A 17,481-nucleotide genomic window follows, 5' to 3' on the forward strand; every position below is an offset into this window, starting at 1 on the left:
TTTCCTACCCTAAATATATATCAAAACTTAATATTTGATTAGTAATATGCATTGCTAGGAACTTCATCTGAACAACTTTTAAGGAGATTTTCTTAATATTTAGATTTTTTTTTGCACGCTTGATTTATTCAGCTTTCAGGTGATGTATAAATCTCAATTAATAAAAAAATTTACCCTTATGACTGGTTTTGTCCAAGGTCATATATATATCTATATATGTTGCAGGCGCTGCATTATGAATGCATCATAAAATCTGTAGAGGGCATTGCTAATGTGGTCATCTTTAAAGCCTTAAACAAAAGCATTTTGTTTTCATGTGAGTGTCAATAACAGAAGCGGAGCTGAAAGAGGATCTGGGTGTATCTGTGCACCCGATTCCTGTGGCCTCCAGTTTTCTGTCTTTGATGTGAAACAGGATCGTTGGATGCACATCATGGCCGTTGGCTAAAGAGCAGATGAGCCGAACTTTCAGTCTGTCCTTCTTTCCCCCAGCATTTGAGACATGGCCAGAAATATCATCAGGATTACATAGAAGGAAATATTTTCCAGGTGATGTATATTTGGAGAGAATGAACTAGTGTTTCTTGACTAACACTCCAAAATTAATCTGTTGGTCCAAAATCCAAAAAACATTACTTCAGCTCTCACAATAGGCTTAAACTGTTTTCTAATTACCTTGGATTTTTGCTTTAAAATGTTGTTTTGCAACTGCACACATCCATACGTCATGGATTTTGTTCATCATCTGAAGCTAAAGTTTGATTTGAAGGTATAGCAGATATGCATTTACATGTCTGGTTACATTAAAATGTGTTCTGTTTTACATCGTGAGTAAAGCTTTTAACAAACATATTGCAAAAACCAGTCCAAATAAACTTATTTCAGACTAATGCATCACTGATTCACTATTGCATATGATTACACACTCATCTAACATACTTTAGATGTCTTACATGTTTCAAGCATGTCATAACAGGGTGTGAATGTCTCATCTGTCTGTCAGGTTTTGCAACCTGACATTAAATTACAGAGAAATGTGGAAGTGTGTTAACCACTGACTGTACAAGTGAACATGGCTTAACCTAATAATGAACTATGATATAACTTGCACATGTTCAGAATAGCATACTATCATACTACTGTTGTGGTATTTTTGCAACATTCATACTGCATCCATTGTGGACAAAGGTGTAGAATTTAGTAGGGATGCTAGGGAGATGTCCCTACCAATCATTTGATTCAAATCGGAACTTTAGGAGCAGGTTCGTGAATCTTTTGAATTTCACGAATCATTTAGATCAGAACTTTATAAGCGGGTTTCAGATCGAAACTTCAGAGCGGGTTTGCGAATCTTTTGATTCAGATCGGAACTTCCTGGGTTCGCTGATCTGAAATGATGATTCGCGAATCATTTATCGATCTAAAACTAATCTATATTATTTAATTAATCTATATTATTTATCTATAGATGGAGCGTGGATCGCAATTTGATTCATATCGGGACTTCGGTGTGGTTTCATGAATCTTTTGATTCAGATCGAAACTTCAGACCGGGTTCGTGAATCATTTTGCTAATTATTTGATTTAGATCGGAACTTTAGGAGCAGGTTTGTGAATCTTTTGATTCAGTTGGAACTTTAGTTCCAGATTAGTTCTCAGATCATTTCGCGAATTGAACGATTTGCGATTCACTCTCTGAAGTCCCGATCTGAAATGATGATTCGCGAATCATTATTTAGATGAGACTTTGGAGCGTGGATCGCGAATCATTTGATTCAGATCGGAACTTTAGGAGCAGGTACGTGAATCTTTTGATTCAGATTGAAACTTCAGAGCGAGGTTGCGAATCATTATGCAAATTGAATGATTCGCGATCCACTCTCCGAAGTCCAAATCTGAAATTATGATTTGCGAATCATTATTAGATGGAGCGTGGATCACAAATAATTTAATTCATATCGAGACTTCAGAGCGGTTTTGTGAATCTGTTGATTCAGATGGAAACTTCAGAGCGAGTTTGCAAATTATTTTGCAAATCATTTGGTTCAGATCGGAAATTTAGGAGTGAGTTTGTGAATCTTTTGATTCAGATCAAAACTTCAGAGCGGGTTGGCAAATCATTTCGTGAATTGAATGATTCGTGATTCACTCTCCGAAGTCCCGATCTGAAATGATGATTCGCGAATTATTTAGTTGGGCTTAGGAGCTTGGGTCACAAATTATTTGATTCATATCAGGATTTTGCAGCGGTTTAGTGAATTATTTGATTTGAAACTTCAGAGTGGGTTCACGAATCATTTGATTTAGATCAGAATTTTAGGAGCGGGTTTGTAAATATTTTGATTCAGATCGAAATTTTAAAGCGAATCATTTCACGAATCATTTAGATCAGAACTTTATAAGCGGGTTTCAGATCGAAACTTCAGAGCGGGTTTGCAAATCTTTTGATTCAGATCGAAACTTCAGAGCGGGTTCGTGAATCATTTTGCTAATTATTTGATTTAGATCGAAACTTCAGAGAGGGTTTGCAAATCATTTGATTTAGATCGGAACTTTAGTAGTGGGTTCGTAAATCTTTTGATTCAGAGTGAGTTTGCAAATCATTTCACAAATTATTTGATTTAGATTGAAACTTTAGGAGCGGGTTAGTGAATCTTTTGATTCAGATTGAAACACTTCACAGCAGGTTCACGAATCATTGGATTTAGATCGCAACTTAGCAACTTTAGAAATTTGCAACGCTTATCGCAAATCGTCGTTTTTCTGATTTCTTTTTTATTATTAAACAGTACAAAACATCAAACCATTAAGACAGTACAGGAATAAAAAGAAAGAAAGCATATTGTTTATCGTAAACATGTTCAGGGTTTCACATATTATTTTCAACATAAACAGCAGGTAGCTGGTTTGTTTGGTGGTCTGAAAGCAAAAGCTTGAACTGACTTTTTCTGACAGGGATGTCTTTTTATTCTCTAGTTATTTACACAAATTATTACTTAAACAGGTGACATAATAAGACGTAAGCATAAACCAAACACAATATTTCATTAAAATTTGGAAAGTAAATTTATTGCTGAATTTCTGTGATGTTATTAACTTGAATACACGTTAATATTTACTGCTATATGCCTACTACATGCAGTAATCAGTTTGCTAGTATTTATTTACTAGCAAAAACATAATAGCCCAAGTCTCGCCCACTGTATTTGCATACTACAGAAACAGTAGGATTGGAATGGCATTATAATGTTTACACAAAGAGAGAGAGAGAGAGAGAAAGAGAGAGAGAGAGAGAGAGAGAGAGAGAGCTACACCTTGTGAGGCACCTCCTTCAGAATCTGCGGCGGAGACTCGCTCGCGTTCATTCCCATCAGTGGAGCTTCATGGACGGACAGGAATGGCTGTATCACGGAGACTTGTTCACTTTTTCACGGCTTTATGCGTGTTTTTGTGCTACAGCGCTTCAGCGAACGGAGGAAAGAGAGGAAACTCGGATAAATGCAACTACAAGGTAAAAAAAAAATTGCAAAAATATGCTTGCGATGTTTATGTCAGTGACACGAACGAGTTGAAAACTTTACGAACAAGTTTAATCATGTCACGTTACCTCAGAAGAACATTTAAAGCGGTTTTAATGGGTTAAACTTGAGTTTGAAGCTTAAATGAGAGGATTTAACAAATGTGGTGAAGTATTGATCACAAAACTGTGTTTTTGTAACTTCAATACTTCAATACACAAATATCTGAACGCGAGTATCTTAATGTGTAGAGCAGATAATGTGTGTTTATTGGTGTTTACGCTCTTAAAAATAAAGGTCTGACACTGTAGGAGAACATTTGTAGTTGTGTCTTTAATAAAATGGTAACTTAGCTGGTTTTAGCTTGTCTAAGTTGGTCTACCTGGTTGACAAGTAACAAAAACCTTACACTAGGTAGCTAGTTTGAATGCTAGACTGAGAATGTCTCCAAACTAAAACCAAAATACCAGCTAAAGCTTAATTTTCTGTCAAGAATGTCTTAAAATCATCTATGTTTTGGTGGCTTACTGATCTAAAAGCACTTTTTAAATCTTTAAAGAACCATATGCAAGCAAAAAGTCAAAGGATCTTTATTTTTAAGAGTGCACCTGTATGATTTATGCTGCGTTTTCCAAGTTAAAGTCTTGTGCAAATAGTGTTCATCGGGTCAAGAGCTTTGAGCTTTGGGAAATGGCCTTTTTAGCAGGTCAGATGTGTGAATGAGTCTCTCGGTTGGCTCTTTTGTTGCTGGAGTTGACCTGTTGCTGCTTTTGTGAACGGAGTTGAATGGTGATAAACTAGAGATCAGTGGGGAGATGGAAATTAAAAAGGCTTTGAGGGTTTTTATGTAAGCATTCGGTTGAATTTATATCTTTTTATTGGCAGAGTGCAAGTCCAAAGTGTGGCAAAACACGTTGAGAAGAAAATAAAACATGGATATTTAACTATTATGGTTATTTAAAGTGTAGTTATCAAGAGCTGTTGAGCACAAAAGAAGATATTTTGAACAATGTTAGTAACCAAACATTTGGCGGTAGACATTGACTTCCATAGTACGGTAGAAAATACTGTGGAAGTTGATGGCTGCTGGTTTAACCTTTTTTGATTTCATAGACTGCAACGTGACTTCTTCATTAATGAATGCTTAACTGTTTTACATGATCGTTTGTTTAGTTATTTGCCTCTAGATGACTGAAGTTCCCAATTGTTTTAATGCTTTTGTTTGGACCATACTCTTGCTTACATTTTGCCAACCTTTCCATATGAGTATATCAGGTATCAAAACATGATTTGAAAATGAATATGGCTGTAATACAGGACTCTCCACACGCTCATGTTGTGTCACAGTGTTTGTCTTTGGCTTTTCTTCCTGTTGACCCGTGTCTGGGTCGTTTGCTAATGACAGACAGGCTATTGACGGACAGATTGCCCTGCAATCTCATTGTCTTGGAGGGACAGGGCTGCTTTGAAGTCATTTCCCATAGGAAGTCAGTGAACTGTTTGCTCTATTAAAATTCTTTGGCATTTCCTTTTAGGAAGCACAGTTCGACTCCCTCCACTGCTACATCAAAGCCGTCCTGTTGAGAGAAACACTTCAGGTGTGAATGAATTGTGTGTTCTTGTGCGCCGTTACACTTTTTCTTCTGAGCTGACAACTGAAACGTAGTTGAGCTACTTACTTTTTATAGACAACAGACAGTGTGTGACTTCATTAATGAAAGCTAGCAGTTGTGAAATAGTCAGTTTTTATATGCATTTTTGTGCATAATGAAGTTGTGCTTTTGCATGCTTTCTGTGTTTTAAAAGACATTTTGACATTTTAACGCTATTTTGAGACTAAAATTACTATTATGCCTGTTTACCATTACTTAGACTTTAGTAATTAGGTTTAGTAATTTAGTAAGTAGTAAACTTTGGTGCATGATCTATTAGGTATAGAATACATTTATTTATACTAGGGCTGTGCAATAAATCGCATGCGATTGTCATGCGTATCTCATCAGTAAAGCCGGTTCTGTGATTAGTAGTAAATCTCCATCACGTGCGTTCAGATGGCGCGGTATTTAAAACACTAAGCCGTAGATCACTGAAAAGCTATGCAATATCGCGTTCAAAATCGAATGCGATTCATCTGCGATTTTGAACGCGATATTGCGTAGCTTTTCAGTGATCTACGGCTCAGTGTTTTGAATACCGCGCCATCTGAATGCAGGTGATGGAGATTTACTACTAATCACAGAACCGGCTTTACTGATGAGATACGCATGACAATCGCATGCGATTTATTGCACAGCCCTAATTTATACAGTGCTTTTCACATTTAGCTGAGTTGGGTGATAATGTAGTTTAAATTTTTACTATGAAACAAGCAATCAAACAGTTGAGATTTGCTATAAGTCTACTATATATCAACCAACATCGACAGACATAAAATTGGCGAAAATACATCTTGATTTGGGTCAGTAGGCAACCACCTAGAAATGTGTTTTATTTGGGCAAAAGCCACTCACATTTTCAGAAAACATAAAAACGGGCTATTTTAAGATGCAAAATTGAATTATAATAGTTTGTGTTCTGTTTTATACATTGCATCATTATATTTTAATGTCAAATTTTATATCCAAAGACATTTTTTGTGCATGTGATTGTATACTTCTGTGCTTTAAAACACATATCGGCTCTTTAACACTATTTTTAGATTGTAAAATTACATAGGCATCACTATTATTCTATATACTGTTGCTCTTACTTGGGTTTAGCAGTTTGTTCAACTCATCCTGTCATGGTTGTGCTATGTATAATAAATGAATGATGCTTAAAGCTATTATTTTTCAATGCAAACCTAGATGAAATTGTCAAAAAAGAAAAATATTGACTTAATTGAGCATTTATGTTTTTATAAAACATACAAATCTATTATTTTTAGGATGCAAAATTGAACATTTTTTAAGAACTTGTCACATTGGAAAGTTTTATACTTTGCATTAGTGCATTTTTGTCAATTTCATATGCAAAACATTTTTGTTTGCTTGCTGTGTTTTAAAGCACCTTTTTGCTCTTTAACACATTTTTAGATTATAAAACACTGAGGCATCTCTGTCATGCTATATACTATTGCTCATAGATTTGAAAAGTTTAAAAAGGTCAGAAGTTTACATACACCTTGCAGAATCTTTAAAATGTTAATTATTTTACCAAAATAAGAGAATTTATTTAGTACTGACTTGAATAAGAAATTTCACATAAAAGACATTTAAATATAGTCCACAAGAGACTATGTTAATTCTTGTGTATTTGAACCCTTTCCAGCAATGACTGTATGATTTTAAGATCCATCTTTTCACACTGAGGACAACTGAGGAACTCAAATGTAACTATTACAGAAGGTTCAAATGCTCACTGATGCTCCAGAAGGAAAAACAATGCATTAAGAGCTGGGGGTGAAAACTTTTGAACATAATGAAGATGTGTACATTTTTCTTATTTTGCCTAAATATCATATTTTTTTTATTTACTACTGCCCTTTAGAAGCTACAAAAGATACTTACTTTACTCTGATCTTCATCATGTTTCCTTCTGGAGCATCAGTGAGTGTTTGAACCTTCTGCAATAGTTGCATATGAGTCCCTCAGTTGTCCTCAGTGTGAAAAGATGGAGCTCAAAATCATCCAGTCATTGTTGGAAAGGGTTCGAATACACAAAATGCTGATAAACCAACATGTTTGTGGGACCTGAAAGATTTTTCTGAAGAAAAACAAGGGACTCATGAACAACTATCACTAAACAAAAACACCTAGTATTAATATCTAGTATCTAATACTATCTACCTAGTATTAAGAATCAAGTGTATGTAAACTTTTGAACCGGGTCATTTTTATAAACTCAACTATTATTTTCTCTTGTGGGCTATATGTAAATGTATTTTATGTGAAATATCATATTCAAGTCAATACTAAATAAAAAAAACAACATGCGTTTTGAATGATACCTTTTATTTTTCAGATTCAGCAGGGTGTATGTAAACATTTGACTTAAATTTTTTTCAAAGCTTTTATTTTTCAATGCAATCAGATAAAATCCTGACATGGATCACTTAGCAGTCACCTAGAAATATGGGTTTTGCGTGGGCAAACACCATTCACAAACAAAAGCTGCAATTTTTTAAACAAAATGTAATTATTTCTGTTGCATATTGTTGTTGTAGGGAGCTTTATACTTTGCATAAATGCATTTTTGTCAATAGCGAGCGTTTAAGATGCAAAAAATTCTAGTTAGTGCTGCATGTTGTCTCTGTGGAGAGTTTATGCTTTCTGTCTTTGCTTTGTTATCTGTTTTTGACTGCACAGTTCAGGTTAAGTCTCAGGAAAATCAAAGGTAGATATTTAAATTGGCATCTGAGCTTTGTTGGGCTCCAGCCGAGGCTCAATTGGTTCTCCGACGGGGGCCTTTTGGACTCGGATTAAAGTGGTTGTTCTCTCCGGAAGTCCCAGGCCTCTCGGCTCAATAGCATCCTGCCTTCGGCTTTCCAACGAGCTCTGTGAGAAATCCTGCTGCCAGGGCATTGTAGGGAGTCGTCGAAATGAGCCTAACTTTCCTTTCCTTCCCAGAGATTGACCTCAAGTCCGGTATCTCTGTTTAAGAAATGAAGGAATTCATTACGGGACGGATATTGCCGGCTGCGTAATCGGTTTAACAAAAGTCCCGTCCCCGTCCATCTGGTGAAGTTATGCTCTCTGAGAATGATGTCAGCCAAACCTCACAAACATTAGCAAGCATCTCGAAATTGTTTCCAGCGAGAGCAATGGTTTCTGGGGGTGCGATTAGCATCAGGGGAGGCCGTGTTTTTCATGTGTAAACCTCAGTTGTGCTTTCAAGGGAATTGAGGGGCTTGATTAATATTCAACTACATAGAGCTCGCTTTTTCCTAGGGCGCTCAAGTAAATGTTTTGCAGAGCGTGTATTTATTTGTTCCCCAAAGAACTTTAAAGCAATAGTTGACCCAAAAACATTCATCTTTATTTGCTCTCCATCATGTGGTTACAGACTGGTTTGATGAACATTACGAATATCATTGGCTGAAATGCTTTTGTTCCTCCTTTGTAAATGACTTTCTTCTGCGAAGAACAAAATTAGATATTAAGCATAGATATAAGGAATTGCAATTGCGAGTCATAAAGTCAGAATCGCATGATATAAACTCTCAATTGTGAGAAAAAAAAGTCACAATTGTTAGATAAAAAGTCAGAATTGCAATTCATAAAGTCAGAATTGTGAGATAAAAAGTCAGAATTGCGAGATAAAAAGTCAGAATTGTGAGATAAAAAGTCAGAATTGCAATTCTTAAAGTCAGAATTGCGAGATAAAAAGTCAGAATTGCAATTCTTAAAGTCAGAATTGCGGGATAAAAAGTCAGAATTGCAATTCTTAAAGTCAGAATTGTGGGATAAAAAGTCAGAATTGCAATTCTTAAAGTCAGAATTGTGGGATAAAAAGTCAGAATTGCAATTCTTAAAGTCAGAATTGCAATTCTTAAAGTCAGAATTGCGAGATAAAAAGTCAGAATTGCAATTCTTAAAGTCAGAATTGTGAGATAAAAAGTCAGAATTGCAATTCTTAAAGTCAGAATTGCAATTCTTAAAGTCAGAATTGCGAGATAAAAAGTCAGAATTGCAATTCATAAAGTCAGAATTGCAATTCATAAAGTCAGAATTGTGAGATAAAAAGTCAGAATTGCGAGATAAAAAGTCAGAATTGTGAGATAAAAAGTCAGAATTGCAATTCTTAAAGTCAGAATTGCGAGATAAAAAGTCAGAATTGCAATTCTTAAAGTCAGAATTGCGGGATAAAAAGTCAGAATTGCAATTCTTAAAGTCAGAATTGCGGGATAAAAAGTCAGAATTGCAATTCTTAAAGTCAGAATTGCAATTCTTAAAGTCAGAATTGCGAGATAAAAAGTCAGAATTGCAATTCTTAAAGTCAGAATTGTGAGATAAAAAGTCAGAATTGCAATTCATAAAGTCAGAATTGCAATTCTTAAAGTCAGAATTGCGAGATAAAAAGTCAGAATTGCAATTCATAAAGTCAGAATTGTGAGATAAAAAGTCAGAATTGCGAGATAAAAAGTCAGAATTGTGAGATAAAAAGTCAGAATTGCAATTCTTAAAGTCAGAATTGCGAGATAAAAAGTCAGAATTGCAATTCTTAAAGTCAGAATTGTGGGATAAAAAGTCAGAATTGCAATTCTTAAAGTCAGAATTGTGGGATAAAAAGTCAGAATTGCAATTCTTAAAGTCAGAATTGCGAGATAAAAAGTCAGAATTGCAATTCTTAAAGTCAGAATTGTGGGATAAAAAGTCAGAATTGCGAGATAAAAAGTCAGAATTGCAATTCTTAAAGTCAGAATTGCGAGACAAAAGTCAGAATAGTGGGAAAAAAGTCAGAATTGTGAAACTCAAAGTCCTGAGAAATTAATTTGGAATTGTCTGATGTAAATTCAATGGTGAGTTATAAAATCAGAATTGCAAGATATAAACTCGCAATTATGTGAACCAACAAGTTTTTTTCCTCAGAACTGGATTTTATAACTCGCAATGCTAGTTTGTATTTCACATTTTTGAGAAAAAAAGTTGCAATTGCATGATATTTACTCGCAATTGCAAGAAAAAAAGTCAGAATTGTATGATAAAAAGTCAAGAATTGCAATTCTTAAAGTCAGAATTGCGAGACAAAAGTCAGAATTGTGGGAAAAAAGTCAGAATTGTGAAACTCAAAGTCCTGAGAAATTAATTTGGAATTGTCTGATATAAATTCAATGGTGAGTTATAAAATCAGAATTGCAAGATATAAACTCGCAAATTATGTGAACCAACAAGTTTTTTTCCTCAGAACTGGATTTAATAACTCGCAATGCTAGTTTGTATTTCACATTTTTGAGAAAAAAAGTTGCAATTGCATGATATTTACTCGCAATTGCAAGAAAAAAAGTCAGAATTGTGAGATGAAAAGTTGCAAGTGCAATTTATCACACACAATTCTCTAAAAATATTAGTATTTTTCTCCTCAGAACTGGACTTTGTGCAAGTGATTATGTGTGAAATGTGTGTTTTGCATGGGCAAACAGCACTCACATTTTCAGAAAGCATAGAAATTAATTATTTTTAAGATGCAAAAATGCATTTTTTAAAAGAAAGTCTAATTGTTTCTGTTGCATTTTTTCTCTGTAGAGAGTTTTATACTATGCATCATTGCATTTTTGTCTATTTACATATGCAAAGACAGAAAACTCACCAGTAAATTTCATAAACGATTGCAAAGATATGGCTGAACACTGAATTAAACATTAAATTTTTTAACGGAAAGACTGAAATATTTTTTTCTTCTTTTTTTATTTTGAACTTGCACATAAAACACCCACAAAACATGAATTATACAGACACAATAAATAAAAACAAATAATATTTAAAGATAATAATAATAATAATAATGAAAATAAATAATATATTTTTTATAATCTTTGCCATTTCTTGTAAAACTCATAATTTTGTTAATTTGTTGTGTGGAAATGAGCATTGTGAACATTCGACAAAATAAATTTTTTTAATAAAAATAAGGTTAGGACTGACATGAAACTAAGTAATTTTCATTTGACCATTCAAACCTTGACCTTTAGCAAAATAAGTGAAGATTTCTTAAATAGAAAACATATTTTTCTGTTAATCTTTTAGTGTTTTCATTAAAAACTGTAAAAAATCTTCTTTGCATTCAAAAAATAAGTTTCTTTTAATTTTTGAGCACAAAGATGATGTTTTGAAGAATGTTGGTAATGTAGAACTTGATGGTAGCCATTGACTCCCATAGTGTGGGAATAAATACTATCGCAGTCGATAACTACCGTCAACTTTTGGGTTACCAACCCTCTTCAAAATATCTTTTTTTGTGTTTATAAGAAGAAAGAAACTCGTACTAACCTAATGAAGCACCTGCAATAGTTGATCCAAAAATGAATGTTAGTTTGAGTTTCTTTCTTCTCTTAAACACAAAAAAGTTGACGGTAGCCATTGACTCCCATAGTATGGTAATAAATACTATGGCAGTCAATGGCTACCGTCAACTTTTGGGTTACCAACACTCTTCAAAATATCTTTTTTTTTGTGTTTATTAGAAGAAAGAAACTCGTACTAACCTAATGAAGCACCTGCAATAGTTGATCCAAAAATGAATGTTAGTTTGAGTTTCTTTCTTCTCTTAAACACAAAAAAGTTGACGGTAGCCATTGACTCCCATAGTATGGTAATAAATACTATGGCAGTCAATGGCTACCGTCAACTTTTGGGTTACCAACACTCTTCAAAATATCTTTTTTTTTGTGTTTATTAGAAGAAAGAAACTCGTACTAACCTAATGAAGCACCTGCAATAGTTGATCCAAAAATTAATGTTAGTTTGAGTTTCTTTCTTCTCTTAAACACAAAAAAGTTGACGGTAGCCATTGACTCCCTTAGTATGGTAATAAATACTATGGCAGTCAATGGCTACCGTCAACTTTTGGGTTACCAACCCTCTTCAAAATATCTTTTTTAGTGTTTTATTAGAAGAAAGAAACTCATACATTCATTTTTGGGGCTATTGCAGGTGCTTCATGAACATGTTATATAATAGCAAACATAAACTTGACAACTGATCTAAGATCAGTCAGCAGCTCTACTGCACAAGTAGACTCAGAAACATGGATTTCAGAGCTGAAATGTCCCAGTTTCAGTTTAATATACCAGGTCAAATAAAACAAAAGCATAAAAGCCTGTGTTTTACTGTGTCCCCAGACGAACACAAGCAGAATCCTGGCCAAGACCTTCCTTTATTACGGTGGTTCAGGGATCTAATGCAAAACCTTGAGTGCATATATGGGCCTTTTTCCATTTCTGTGTGCGTTTCTCAAAAGAGCCCTCACACACTTTGGTTCGTTGTTCCCGTAACATCTGGTTGAGGATGAATGACGGGGAAGGGGGTGTGTTTCACGCACTCACGGTGCGGAGAGAGAATGAAAGGGGGGTTTGCTCCGAGTTATTTCTGTGCCATCTTAAGGGTGCATTGAAAACCATCCAAGCAGCTCGTCACCTTGGAGGCTGCGTCTTGTGGTGCGGTGGGAAAATCCCTGGTTGGCTGGCTTTGAATCGGCCCGGTTCACTGAACCGCTTTGAATTCTGGGACGGAGGTCTTTCAGCAGCGACACTTCTTTTGACCGGACGAGTGCTCCTGCCGATCGCTCTCAATGGCAGGATGTCGCTGGTAAACTTAGGTATGTTAAAAGTGAATTAAGAGTTGGGACACTCGGTTGGGGGCCTGTGATTGGTCAGTGATTTTTCTGTGATCCTGTTAAATCTCCCAGTCTAAAGTTGGTCTGGCCTGCTTTTTGCTTTGGACAGTATGACATCTTACATTCTTACATCACACTATGAATGATTGATTTATTTTTTAAAAACTGAAATGGCTGTTATATGCTATTTTATAATGTCAACATGAATATTTTGTAATATTAAAATTATTTATATATTTTCTAAATAATAAAAAGTGTGTGTGTATATAGAGAAAAAAAGAGTTAATTAATTTAGTATATTTAAAGCTTTATTTATTGACATAATTATTTACATATAATTAGTTATAAATATGTGTGTGTGTGTGTGTGTGTATATATGCATAAATTGCATAAATTAAATATATTAGTAAGTAATTTATAGAAATGTGTTTAAAATAAAAAGTTTAAAAATGTAAAATTTAATGTAGGTATTAAGTATATTTATACTTATTTACCGTAGTATATTTAATAATTTATTTATTTTTTGTTTACATAATTATTTATATATAATGATAAATGTGTAAATGTAAATTACATTAGATTAAGTAATTAATGTATGTATTTAAAAATAAAAAATGAGAATTGTTCAATTATTTTATTTAATGTTATTTAATGATTAACTTATAATAATTATTATTTAATTATTTAATTATATCATATTTGTTAACATTTACTTATTAGTTATTTAATTGAATATATTGAATTATTTAATAAATCATATATAACTAAATAAATTATTAAATGATAATTCTGAAATAATTAAGTTAATCATTAAATAACATTAAATAAAATAACTAAACACTTATTCTTATTTAAATTTTTTAAATACATATATAGTTATTTAAAAAATATACAAAACTGCAAACATTTACAAATAAGAATAATTTTTTAATTATGTAATAATATTTAATAATTTACTATTATAGGTTTAATTATTTAGTTATATATGTGTATCTGTTTAAGCAAGATATTGTATATAATTTTTTATTATTGTGTTCTAATTGTATTTATATATTTATTAAAATGTATAATAATTATTATATGTAGTATTTTTTGGCTTAATTTAGTATATTTAATGATTTATTTATTTATTGTATTTACATAATTATTTATATATAATTATAAATGTGTGTGTGTGTGTGTGTGTGTATATGTATTTAATTAAGTAATTTATGTATTTAAAACTTTAAATAAAATAAATAAACATTTATTCTAAATTTTGTTATTTAATGCTTTACTTATTCATTATTTAATAAATATTATTTAATTATTTAATTTGTGATATACTTATTTGTTAATTTAGTTATTAACAATTAGTTATTAATTTAGTTAAAATGCATAATATTAATAATAATATGTTTAAAGTTAAATATTTAATAATTTATATATATATATATATATATATATATATATATATATATATATATATATATATATATATATAATTTAGATATTATATTAAGTATGTTCATACATATAAATGATATATATAATAAATGATTTACAACAAAACTGCAAACCTTATTTACAAATAAAAACAATGGTTTAATTAATTAATTAATTCAATAATATTTAATAATTTACTTATTATATATTTAATTATTTAGTTATTCGTTACTTATATATACTTAAGTTAAAGCAAGATTTTGTATATAATTTTTATAATAAATGCAAATTAGCATAATTGTTTAATTATCGTATTTATTTATTTATTTATTTATTAAAACACATAATAATAATATAATAAAATACACTAAATAATAATTTTACAATTATACAAGCTGAATCTCTACCAGTTTCTGTCATCGTTCATGCAGTCACACCGCTCACTTCAATTCAGAATCAACCATGAAACGAATAAAATGCTGAAAATTAACCATGCAAAACACAATTATTTGTAATATGGCTATAAAATGTCTCCTAAACCTAATGCAGAACAAATCCGAACATTTATTTATGCTATCTGAGCTCGCACTTTAACCTCATACAGTTGGCGATGCTGTGGCGACCCCGAGGCCTGAAACCCGAGTCTGTTTGCATCGCGGAGAGACCCGATCTGTGGTCAAACCAGTCCTTCCTCTTTCTCCCTGCCGCCCCACACACTGAAGTCATTACAATCAATTAGCTGCTCTTTGCTCCGGCCTAATCAAGGATCTGGTACAGAGCAACTTCCTGCCTGTAGGTTTCAGGCAATGATTTGAGATTATACAGTGTCTGTCGTTTGCTGAGCTCTGGGGTGGAGGCATCTTTTATGTCGCCAGTTTGTGGGGGCTTGGATTAAAACCACAGCTTTATGTGTGTTATCGCTGATCTTTTTTTAGCTGTAATCAAATCCAGAGCGTCCTGAAGTTGTCAAGTTGAAGTAAATCAAATTAGGTTGATATAACTATGAAATTCCAAATCAAAAATGATTACGTTTTCACATTTAGGCTCCACGAAGAAGCATTCAGTGAACAGTTCTTAAAAGAACTTTTTTTTTTAGAACTTTTAAGAATCTAAAGAATCTTTTCAACTTGTGTGCATTTTAAAAAAGTTTCCATGGATGTTAAAGGTTCTTGATTGAACCATCAATCAAAATTGAAAGGCAATTGGCAATAAACTTTTTTTTTTTGATAAAAAAAAATAAAGGTGTTCTTTAATGAAAATGCAATCATTTCTGAGGTGATTTTACTTTTACATGAAACAGGTTGTGAACAAAGACTTTAAGAATTATTCTGCTAAAGTACGATAAGTAAGACTTCATGCATAGATGTTTTCCAAAAGGCAAAAGAAATAAAAATTAATGCATGTTGTTGCAAAGAATAAAAGTGTTTTTCCTTTTAATCTTTTGAACAAAATGCAATAAATTAAAATGATTTAAATTATTTATTTGATACATTTTATATATTTATTTTATTAAAATAATATATGTGTGTAAATAATTAAATCTATAAATTAATATGCACATTTGATTGATATAAATTAATTAATTTATAATAATTAAATGTATATATTAATTTATGTACGTAAATATCAGTTGAATAAAATATAGATTTCTATTTATTTATATATATATATATATATATTTATTTACAAAAAAATGTATGTTTGAAAATAAATAATTAAATCTATAAATTCATATATAAATTAATTTAGAATAATTTAATGCATATATTAATTTATGCACATAAATGTTAATTTAATTTATAAATATATAATAAATATGTAAATTATTAGTATTTAATATGTGTATATAATTTGTTTATTTTGTTTCATTTATTAAATATAAATTAAATGTAAATATTATTTAATATTGAATAAAATAAACATATCTATTGTTTTTATTTTTTGTCTTATATATTTATTTATTTATTCACTAAAATAATATGTTTGTGTAAATTATTAAATCTAAATATAAAGTAATTCATTTATAATAATTAAATGCATATATTAATTTATGCACGTAAATATTAATTTGTTTAGAAAGATATAATAAATATGTAAATTATTCTTTAGTATTGATATATATATATATATATATATATATATATATAATTTATTTATTTTACATTTTATTTATTAAAATAATATTTGTGTAAATAATCAAATCTATAAATTTATATATAAATTCAATTACTGTAAATTAATTAATTGATAAAAATGAAATGTATATATTAATTTTTGTACGCAAATATTAATTTAATTTATAAATATATAATAAATATGTAATTTCATAATAATTAAATGCATATATTAATTTATGCACGTAAATATTAATTTGTTTAGAAAGATATAATAAATATGTAAATTATTCTTTAGTATTGAATAAGATATATATGTAATTTATTTATTTTACATTTTATTTATTAAAATAATATTTGTGTAAATAATCAAATCTATAAATTTATGTATAAATTCAATTACTGTAAATTAATTAATTGATAAAAATGAAATGTATTTATTAATTTTTGTACGTAAATATTAATTTAATTTATAAATATATAATAAATATGTAAGTTATTATTTAATATTAAATGAAACAGCATATCTATTTATTGTTTTTATTTGTTTTGTTATATATTTATTTATTTACTAAAATAATATATGTAATAAATATGTAAATTATTATTTAGTATTGAATAAGATATATATGTATATGTACTTTATTTGATCTATTTTAATCTGTAAATTATTTTATATAAATTAAAATAACTATAAATTAACTACTTTAAAATAATTAAATGCAAATATTAATTAATGCATGTAAACATTAATTTATGAATATAATTAATATGTAAATTTAATTTAATGTTATGATTTTATGCATACTTGGTGTTTTGCCTCATTTCACAATTGTGCGTTGTTTGAAGTTTGTTTTATATATATTTGTAAATTTTATTTTTTTTAAATTGTATTTTTTTAATTATTTACATTTTATGTTTTTACGATTTCATTATTTAGTATTGAAAAAGATAACTAAACAATTAAATATGTAATCAGTTATTTATAATTATTATTAAATTGTTAGAATTATCTTAATTATTTACATTTTTATTAAATATTTATGTATACATTTTTATATAAATATAGAATGATTAATAGACTTATTCTACTAATTATATGCTAATTAAGA

At 30.6% G+C, this 17,481-nt stretch overlaps 1 protein-coding gene across 2 annotated transcripts in view; it reads left to right on the top strand.

The window, feature by feature from the left end:
- Positions 1 to 3,390: 3,390 nt before the first annotated feature.
- il17rd (interleukin 17 receptor D) overlaps positions 3,391 to 17,481 on the top strand; it is a 51,638-nt gene continuing 37,547 nt past the window's right edge. Inside the window, exons 1-2 of one of the 2 annotated variants that reach the window (XM_073825963.1) lie at positions 3,398 to 3,511; positions 4,222 to 4,224. In XM_073825963.1, coding sequence (XP_073682064.1) covers positions 3,398 to 3,511; positions 4,222 to 4,224 — 117 coding nt within the window. Of the gene's footprint in view, positions 3,512 to 4,221; positions 4,225 to 17,481 lie in introns of both variants that reach the window. The other variant, XM_073825962.1, reaches the window with a different exon arrangement.

This window comes from Garra rufa, chromosome 20, assembly GCF_049309525.1.
Source record: "Garra rufa chromosome 20, GarRuf1.0, whole genome shotgun sequence".
NCBI lineage: Eukaryota > Metazoa > Chordata > Actinopteri > Cypriniformes > Cyprinidae > Garra > Garra rufa.